The 10,508-nt window shown below is 54.7% G+C and overlaps 1 protein-coding gene across 1 annotated transcript; it reads right to left on the bottom strand.

Annotated features, from left to right (window-relative positions):
• Positions 1 to 7,211: 7,211 nt before the first annotated feature.
• LPMP_120470 (hypothetical protein) lies at positions 7,212 to 9,557 on the bottom strand (the record flags this gene model as incomplete). Its single annotated transcript, XM_010698726.1, has 1 exon — positions 7,212 to 9,557. The coding sequence occupies one exon, from the start codon at positions 9,555 to 9,557 to the stop codon at positions 7,212 to 7,214; it is 2,346 nt and encodes a 781-aa protein (XP_010697028.1).
• Between the last annotated feature and the right edge of the window lie 951 nt (positions 9,558 to 10,508).

A 10,508-nucleotide genomic window follows, 5' to 3' on the forward strand; every position in this document is an offset into this window, starting at 1 on the left:
GCTGCAGAAAGAGAGCGGAGGGGAGGGGGGTGGAATAGAGAGACGATGAGAAATGAACAATGAAATACACGAGATCACCGTCGTCTTCGTCTTTGTGTGTGTGTGTGTGTGTGCGCGCGCGCTTAGCGGTTCTCTCTTCCTATTTAAGGTCGAGAGGAGAAAACAAGAGTGGGAGTGACCGAGGGCGAGACGGCGCAGCGAGACCACGTCCGATGCGCAGAGGCACGAAGAGAGAGCGAGAAAAAAGAGAATTTGCCTTAGCTGTGGTTGGCAACGCGTTACCCCTCGCACTACCTACTTCGGCTTCTCTCTTCGGCGTGGGAGTAACGGCGTCAAGAGAGTGAGAGGATGTTAAGACAAGGTGAAACCGAAAAGGTTAATTATGTACTAATAAGGGGCCGTCCATCTCAGTGATGGTCAGCGATGGGGCGGAGCGTCGAGAGAGCGACAGAAAAGTGCATAATTGGCGAAGGATAAGAGGAAAGACAGACGTGGGCGGTAGAGAGAGAGGGGGGGATGCAACTACAGACAGGCGAGAAGCCGTCGCCATGAGGCCACGCTCTTGTGCGGGCGTAGGCTCAAGTGCGTGCGTCCAGTCGCTTATGAGTTGTGTGAGCAGGAGAGTCACAACTCACAGACGGAACGATACGGCACAGTGATGCGGCGAGGACGAGGTGGCCGCCTAGCGCCGTCAGCGACGAGTTTCACTCCCTCGCTACCGTAACCGTAGAAATCTAGAGATTTCCTCCCGTTACTATGACTATTATCCACTTTGCCTTTTTTTCTGATTGGGGGGAGTCATTGTCTCCGCAAAAGAGAGACGCACACGCACACTCGGCAGTTGCAGACAAGCTGAAGGGAAGAGTGTCTTGCCTCCGCTGTCTGCCAAGTGCGGCGCCAGTTCGTTAGAAACAAGAAAAGAAAAAATAAGCAGCACGCCATCCCAGCCGTTAAGAGCCCTCCTCATTTCACGCAAGGTGCGGAGAGTGAAGTCCCTTTTCGCTTGGAGAAAGAGGGGAGAGATCGACATGGCAATGAAGGAGCGAAGAGGGGATGACCAGCTTCCACTGGCGCGGTAACGAGCGCACGGGTGTATACACGTGCACCAGCATGTGAGCACACTCCACGGCCGCACTCGTTTCTTGTCTCGTCCTCCCCCCCCCTCCCTCGCCCCAGCCTCGTTCTTTCGCTCTCCCATTCTCTTGTCCGCACGTGCTGTGTGCCTTCTCCCGTCGGCGCTTGAAGCCTCTTGGCACACGTTAGCCAGAACTGAGAAGGGGGGTACCTCGCACTGCGCCATGAAGCGGCCGCTGGCAGTTGGCAGAGAATATGAACTTCTGCTGTGGATGCTCGCTGAGGTGGAACAAAAAAAAAAAATAAATAAAACGAGATTGGCGATAATAGAGAGAGCACAAAGCTGCACACTTTGGGGGAGGGGTGGTGGGAGGTGGGGGTTGATCACGACAATTCACTTGTGACGCCCAAGGAGGGGCCGGGGTGAGGTGGTGGTAGCGGTGGGGAGGAGGAGGAGGTGCTTGCTGATTGAGCGAGGGAAATAGGCAAAGGTGGCATCTCGAGGGCACATGTCCACACCGAAAACACGCATCCACACAATTGCGAACAGCGCGAAACGCTTTGAGGTGACAACGAAGGGGAAATGAAATGCAGAAAGGAAAGGAGGAAACAAAGAAACGAACAGAAAATGTGAGAGAGATGAGCAACCGGAAAACAAAACGAAAAAAAAAGGAGGAGGGGTGTGTGTGGGTGTGTGCTGCTGTGGTGGTGTTCACAACGCCCCCCCCGTGGGCGGTGACGGCGGGAGGGAGAAAAGAGCTCGAGTGAAAGGGAAAAAAAGAAGGGAGAGAATAAAAGGGCAGAACTCAGTTGAATACGAGAAAGGGAGAGCGACTCGGTGCACAAACAACATCAAAATACTAGCAGAGCTCCAGACGTGTTTTAGACCGGGGTTGCATACATGGAGGAAATGGCAGACAGAAGAGATGAAGACTCGGATGAGTAAACAGGGAGAGAGCGCGCGCGTGAAGGGGAAAAGGAGAGAGAGGGAAGACTCACGTTAACGCAGAGACACACTCACAGTCACACACTAAGAGAGGTGTGGCTTCCCCCTCTCGGACCACGGCGCAGACAGCACCAGTCGGTAAGGGGGGAAAGGCGGAGGAGTCCATTCCCCGCACCGACACATCCTCGAAAGAAGAGAGGCAGAGTCAACAAACGAAAGGGACAACGCAGAAAGAGAGTAAAACAGTCTGCGTAGGGAGGCGCGCCTGGTGTGTCTCTCCACCTCCGTGACACCTCAGCAGTGAAGCGAGAGAAAATTAACAAAGAAATACAGTAAACTAAATAGACGGCAGAAACTAAAAACTGAGCCAGCAGCAGCATCGCACTATCCCACAACACACAGCAACTCCTGCCTCCACTACTTCGGAAAAAGACGATGAACAGCGGAGAAAAGACAGTCAGGAAGTAGAAAGAAAGGGAAACAACATCGTCGAGAGGTACTCGACCAGCACAGCAGCAGTGGAAGTTAGAAGTGGCAATCGTAGTAGTAGATGTGCGCTGTGCTACTTGCTTTGCTTCGGGGGTGCGTCAGTGCGCACGAGTGTATTGGTTTGGATGTTTCGACTCGCTTAACCCACGTCCTTGTTGAGCACAGTGAATTGTGCGCGCGCACTCTGCGGTTGCATAGCTCATCCTTTGGACAGTGGAAGGGCCAAGAGATAAGCGCACTGCCAGCACACACACACGCACGCACACGCGCGCGCGCTCGAAACTTATAAAATGGAGGATATACACTGAGAGAGAGAGAGAGAGAGCGGCGGCACAGCACTCACCACACCACCACAAGCGCGCTCGTCTTAGAAGTTAAAAAAAAAACACCCCAAGATCAAACGCAGGTGAACAACCAGAGTGAAGAGAGGGGGGAGGGAAGGGGAAAGCCACCGAATGAGCCAAAACGAGGAAGTAGAAAAGGAACGAGAAAAACAGTGAGAGTGGAGGTATACGCGAGAGAAGATGCCAACATAAGGCACGCGCCCCCACCACCACCACCACCCATTGGGGGAAGGGAGGGAGGCAGAGCGGGGTGCCTACGTGAGCTACAGACGGCGTCTACGCGCAGCTACGTAGGCACTTGTCGTAACAGGGCACAGGTCGACGCACGAAACAAGACGAGGAAAACACAACAAGAAAAACAGCCAGCGTTGTCGGGTACACAAATAGCCGGGGACCACACGAGGCCACCGCAGCAGGACGAGGAAAGTGAAAAAAGAGAGTGAGGGAAAAAACTGAGCAGCGGAAGAACCAGAGCCCAATGCGCACAGGCAATGCAGACACCAACAGCACAGGAAACAAAAGACAGAGAAAAGGCCTCAAACGAAGCGGGAGATCCTGTCCTTGGCTTTCGCTCTCTCCCTCACTGTCTCCTCCCTCCCTTTTTTTTTTCCTCTCGTCTCTTAGCGTGTGTGCCGTGTGCCTCGCCTTCTTTGTGCTCACAGAGAAGCGCAAATTCGTCTTGCTTGCGTGTTGTGGTTGTTCGCTCAGGAAGAGGGGGGAGAGCGAGATGAAAGTGGTGAAACTACACGAGAGCACGCGAGCCTACAAAGGAAAGAAACGATGTTTCAGTCAAGGTGAGGGGAGGGGGGGAGGACACGCGGGAAAAATAGCAAATGAAAAGAAACACGCGCACGCAAGACAACACGAGCGAGGAGGGAAAAAAAAAGGGGGAGGGCGAGCGTCATGCACATGAGAACCCATGGTGTACTGCGCCGCAGCAGAGGGAGAGAGAGAGAGAGAGAGACAAGCTGAGAGAACGACGTACAAGGAAAGGTAACAGAGAAACACAATCAAGAGGTTGATACAACACGGCCAAAGTAAAATATCGACTACAGTTTGATCACAAGGAAAGAAATACGCAATGGGCAAAGAGGGAGAGGCAGGCGAAGAATGAGGGGGGCAGCGGTATAAAACAGGGGCAATCACCTCAAACACAACAGCGAAGAGCACCAGAGAAGAGGGGGGAGAGGGGGGCACACACATGACTCGAGAGGGGGGGAGGGGGAACGAACATAAAAGCAGAAATGAGATCGGGGAGGCGCGAACACCAAAAATGGTGATGAGAGAGAGAGACACACATGAACAGTGTGGCAGCGATAGTGAGAGAGAGAGAGAGGGAGAGGGAGGGAGGGGGAACCCACGCTTACTACTCGCACCTGCACCCCAAGATCATGGAATCAAAGCAAACCAGCGCGTCAATGCACAAGAGAAAGAAAACCCCAACACAAGCTGTGGAAGGTAGAAAAGAGCAAGCGTCATGTACCATAACGAGAGCGAGGAAGTGTATATGGAGAGAGAGAGATGGGGGGAGGGAGGGGGCGCGGGGGGGGCAAACAAATCGAAAGGCTCAGAAAAGAACAAAAAAAAAATTGATAACACTCAAGAGAAAGGCCTGTACAATAGGGACTGAGACTGGGTACGTGCGTGCAGCTGCAGCACCCTGTGAGGGGAGGAGGGGGTGGGGGGTTGCGTCCTGGAAGAATAACAAAATAAGCCAACAACCAAAGCGAAAAGGAACGAAAAAAAAGGCAAAAATGCGCTCAGAGAAACAAAGGGGAGGAAAAAGAGAGCAAACGAGGGAAGGCGAAGGAGAGTCCCCTTCCCCCTCCCAACAACAACAACGAAGGAAACGCAGAGCGAAGCGAGCCGCAACGAACAAGGAAATACACACGCACACACACACACAAAGAAGGAAATAGGGGGGAGGGAAATGGTAGCACATCGCACCTGCATCAAATTAGGCGACTTGGACTGTGTCGGTGGAACAACGGTACCTCTTCGTTGTTTGCTTCCTGGGCGTATCTGTGGGTGTGTGTGTGTACGCACGAAAATATACCCACCCACTCGCCCACCCCGCGCGATAGGAATACACGAAAAGCAAACACACAAAAGTCACCACGAAAAATGCTCACAGAGACACAATGAAATAAAAATAAATAAAAAAAAACGAAAAAAAAATATGTTTTTTACCATCACGTGGAAGCGGGGCTGCAGAAAAGAAAGAAGAGGGAGAGAGCAAAAAGGAAAGACGCAGAAGGCCCAAGGAAAAGGACAGGATTGCCGTGCATGAGCTGTGCGCGTCGATCTGCCGGTGTACGTGTCGATGCGCCTCAACGGTACGCACATACACACACGTAACATGAGCAAAGGGAAAAATATATATATATACGACAAGAAGATCAGAGGAAAGGGGAAAGCCAGTCGACTAGAATAGGTACACGTAGAGAGTACCAGCAAAATAAAAATAAAAAATAAAAACAAAGAGACGGTCTTTGAGAAGGGGGTGAAAGTCGCCTCTGCCGTGCACCGGCCTTCATGCCTGCCTCCTCCACATTCGCAGCGCTACTCGAGCAGAAATGAGTGGCATCCATCAATGGCATCGTCTCCTCCAAACGCAAAGGCTAAATTAATCGGTACACATGCACGAGCACAGGCCCCCGGGCTTCAATTGTCGGCCCCCCGATCGGCGGCTGTCTATAGAAGAAGGCCTTGAGCAGCTGCAGCGCACACCGAAAAGACACCAAGAGAGAGCCCGACTACCACCACCACCTGGGAAGAGGAGGAGAATTTAGGGAGAGGTAACCGTGGGAGAAGTCAGGGCAGCGGAGGAGGACAGTATACACAGCGATAGAAACGTGAGGAGTGTGCAGTCAAAGATTGACGGGAAAGTGGAAGATACTGGAGCGTGATCTGTTGTGGCCAAAGCCTCCCTTTCCTCCCCCCCCCCCACCCCACTCGCTCGAATTCGGTACGCCGCCACTGCCTTCGCAAGACACACACAAAGGCTGCAAATAGCTCAGAAAAAAAAAAACGAACACTCACGCACACCTATCGCTTATTTCCTTACACGTGGATGTGGGGGATGCAGGTGGAGGAAGGCAGGAAGGCGGAGAGTCGGGGAGGACAAGATGAGTGAAAAAGGCAAAGGTTCAGCCTCAGCGGCAATAAGTAAAAGAATGGGAAGAACATTTCGAAAGAAAAAGAAAAGGAAACAGAATTGGAGGCACTGCGTGATGAGCGAAGAGAGTCGTCGTGACAACTACAAGCAAAGGAGAGGGGGAGAGAGAGAGTCGGCGAGTATGTGCGCGTATATTCAGGGGAAAAAGATGTTATGCCTTCTGTATCTATGCGTGTGTGTGCGTGTGTGTGTGGGTATCATGCTGGTGTGTATAAGAACGGTAAAGACGCTGTAGAGGAGGCGAAAAGGAAAATGGGAGAGGGTAGACGAGGCGGCGCGTATCCTTTTGTATTCATTCAAGCAGGCGCACGCGTCACTCTCGTGCACACACACACACACACACACACACACACAGCCGGCACGAAGAGATGCATCACACGCAGACGCATTCCAGAAACGACGGAAAAGAAGAGGTCGCAGGCGGAGGAAGCAAAGGTAAAGAAGCAGCCAGCATGTACAGGGTGAGGGGGAGAGTCAGAGAGAGAGAAGGGGGGGAGGGAGAGCAATAAACTGCGCAGGTCAAAAAATACACAAGAACCACAGCGATAGAAAAGAGAAAGTAAAAAAGGGGGTGGGGGGAAAAGAGAAAGACAGCTTTGGAAGAAGGAAGGGGAACATAGAAGGGAAAGAGACCGTGGTGATTCCCTCACGAGTGCGAAACAAGAAGAAGAGGTGGGGGTCGCGTCACTACTGCCCAACTACACCCACACAACACCTGCGCCCCATTCTTGGCAGGCGTCGAGAACGGAAAAAAAGAAAAACAGGCGGAGTGTCGGTCCCCTCCCCCTCCTGGCGATCAACGAAAAGAGAAGCGAACGAGCCCAGACGCGAAGAGGCGAAAGAAAAGTCGCCTGCGCACGGCACACTCGCCGACCGGGTGGGGTGTAGAGGGACACGCGCGCACCTCAGCGCCCCCCCCCTTGCCTGTACGGATCGGTAGGGACGTTTGTGTGCCTTACCTGTAGCACAGGCACACCCCACGCCGCACCTGCAGGTGAGTCAGCCAACTCGCCACTTCAAGGTCATTGTGGTGCAGAATCTGTGGATCCGCCACACTTTTTTGTCGCTTTTTTCTCTCGGAAACCCGCGCGCGTGACGGCTGAGCTCTGTCCCCACACACACACACACACACACGCTCGCTCTACACCTTACGCTGGCGACTGCTGTGCACCGGTACGGCCTATCCGGACATCCGCGCTGCAGCCAGCAAAGCCATCTCGTACGACAGGGAAGAGCCCCAGGAGCTCACAGACACGCGAGATCGTGGCGTGTCAAGCGGCAGCAGCGCTGAATCCCTCGCCTCGCCTCTGCTTGGCCGCCACTGTGGCTGCGTCAATCCTGCCTCTTCATCAACTGCACTGCTCTCCACATCCTCCCTCTCCACAGGTGATCCCACGGAGGCCGCATCCTGTTCATCGCCAGGCGCCTCCGAGGGTGTCGACCTCGGCACATGTACCTTGGGCAGTGTCGCTGTGTCTCGCCCGTACCCCATGAAGGACAGCGGTGTGCCAATCAGTGGTGGGAAGGATGCCGGCGGTGGGGGAATACCCCCAGCGATGGTAATCGCTGTAGCAGCAGCAGTGGAATGGGCGCTGCTCTTACCATCGTCGGAAATAAGGACCACCTCGGCGGAAAGCAGCTTCTGTTCGGGCAACGAAGGAGTCAATAGCAGCTGCCGCGCCGGAGCATCCTTGCACAGCCTCTCTGCCCAGCGGTGGTGCTTCGCAAAGACATGCGCTTCCAACTGTCGCCGCAGCTCTTCGCGGCCGGCTGTTGTCTTCTCTGCCCACACCTCTTGCCGCTGCACGGCACGCATGGCTTTATCGTACTCGGCAGTGCGCCTGCTTTGAAGATTGACATCAGATGAGGAGGAAGGACACCAGAAGAGGTGCTCTCGTCGCGCGCCCGTTGCCGGGGTTGTTAGCAGACGGCACACCGACGGTATCGCAGACCCCACCGCCATGGAGACCGCCGTAGCAGCGGCCTCTCCGTTATCCTCGTTCCCGTTGCTCTGCATTTCACTGGCCGTCGCAGAGAACGCGTATGGTGGGCAGAGCGGTGACTGTGACGGTGTGGACAGCAGCGCCGCCTCAGCAGCAGCAGCAGCACCAGCGTTTACAGAGATACAATTCTTGTTCAGGAAAGTGGCTGTGTGTTCCATCAGGGCGGAGGCACTGCTGCAGCGCCGCGTGGCGGTCAGCGAAGGCGACGTGTAAGGTGTGGTGCTAGCCGTGGTCGTGGCGGTGGATGCAACTATGCCAGAGAAGGTGGTGCCTCGGCTGGTGTTGAACTGCATTAGTGGAGTTTCGGCCGTAGCTGTAACGCCGCCGTCGCTACCCCCAACACCGTCCTCGGTGATAGAAAAAGAGCCCTGCATGGTGGTACCAGAGATGTACGACGAGTTACGACGTGCTGCAGAGAGCACAGCCGACATGGCCGGCTCTGCTGTGCACCCTGTTGAGAGCAGCAGCTCATGAGCGACCGTATTCGGCAGCGCGCTTTGAGAGTGGCGGCGCTGCACGGCCTCCTGCTCAATTCCATGTGCCAGGTCACACGCCACCATGGTAGGTCTTAGCGTTGATAGCCGATGCGGGAAAGGACTGAATGCCAGCTGTGACGACGGGATGCTCATGCTGCAACTGTAGCTGTGGCTCGGGCAGCTCAGGTTATCCTTGCCTAACGGGGTAGCAGGCAACACAATAGGGAGCGCGAACGCAGGTGGCAGTGGGGACGACAGCACACCTACACACCTGGCCGGCGACTCAGTAGAGGCTAGGGTTGTCGCTGCCGTGGGCACAAAGAAATGGGAAGCACGCACAGCGGCGTCTGTGGCATCAGAAAGACCAGAGACGTCGTCATGACTCGGAGCTGAAGGCAATACATTGGCGGTCGGAGACTCCGCTGGAGCCGCCAGTGCGCCCTCTGACAGCCACTGCAGTGTGCGCACGCCCCGATGGTGAGACTCTACACCCTCGCTAGCCGGGTCACTGGAAGGCTGTGATCCATTGTCGTTGAAGGAGTGCATGTCGAACAGTCTCAGAGCTTCTGCGCCCAGCGGTAGGAACGACGTTGGAGGTGTTGAAGTGTGCTCGAGCAGCAAAGCCTCGCTGCTGCCGCTACCGTTTCCCTGAGATACTGGCAGGATAGAAGGCATGTGTGCTGAGGAGAGTGCCAACTTGGGGAGTCGCCGTCGTCGAAGCGTGGGGAGCACAGATAGCGGGTGAAAAATAGCGGTGAAGGGCAGTGAGAGAAAGACATGGTGTTGAGCCGCACTAGCGGAATCATGAGCGTCAGACATGCATGTTGGGGCAGTTGCAGCGACAGTGAGATGGCGATAGGTGAAGATGCCACTGGTGCGGTGGTCGGAGTGCCTGCAAGCGCGACCCTTCGCTTTCCATGGCGAATGACGGCAGAAAGAGTGGTGACGACGGCAGTGTTGCCCAGCTGCCTTGCTGCGAAGTTGATGCGGCCCGCTGCCACGGTTGCTGAGGATAGTGTTGGTGATGGTGGTGTTCAGTGGATGCATCCATCGAAAAGAGCTCACCAGCTCAGATCGTGAAGGAAAGAACAGCAGTAAGAGCTAAAAAAAAAAAGAAACGGGCATCACTTCAAGCAGTGTCGCCGGGCCCAAACACCTCCGCAGAGGGGATGAGGGGAGGGGGGAAACCCTCCCCCAAAAAAAAAAAGAAATGCGACGAGCGAACGAAGGGTTAGCGCCATCACGGACTGGAGGTGTGTGATTGGGATCAGAGAAATATCCCTGTCTCTGCCAGTGAGCTGGAGAAGGAATAATTTAGGATCTGTGGCGTGGTACCCAGTGAGTGCCCCCCTCCCCCATTCCTCCCTCTTCCGCTTGCTCTGTAGAGGTGTGCGAGACGACGCACAGGAACGTCTCCGAGGCACCTCAAGAACGTAAGAACAAGTCCGAGTGCGAGTACACCGCAGCGGCAAAGGGTGGAAGAGGCAGAGGACCAACACGGCATGCAGCAGGGAAGAAAATAAAATGAACGAGTACTCCGATGTGGGTGTACATGTGTGCGTGAAAGAGAGGGGGAGAGGAGGGGAGGGGGGCAGTGAGTGAGAGAGAGGAGGACGAGGGCCACCAAAGACAGACAGAAAGAAGCGTGAAAGTGGACGAAAGAGACAACAACAAAGAAGGGAACAAATAATGGGAAGCAGCGCCAGCGAGCCGGCGACGCAGGGAAGAGGGGCGAGAGGGAGGGAGGGAAAAAAAAAAACAAAGTAGCGCACCACACGCAGCTACTCGACAGCACGCAGAGAGCAGAGGGGAAAGAAAGAGGGAGGGGGGATGGCCTATTGAATTGAGCACACACACACACACACTCACAGCAAACCTGCTACACCAACAGGCACCGAACAGCAGAGGACGATTGAGCACACGTGCCAGGTGACCAAGGACGATGCCTCAAACGAAAAGTGAGCGAAGACGGCACATGGCTTGGCTCCTGCTGAGCAC

Source organism: Leishmania panamensis (genome assembly GCF_000755165.1).
Source record: "Leishmania panamensis strain MHOM/PA/94/PSC-1 chromosome 12 sequence".
Lineage (NCBI taxonomy): Eukaryota > Euglenozoa > Kinetoplastea > Trypanosomatida > Trypanosomatidae > Leishmania > Leishmania panamensis.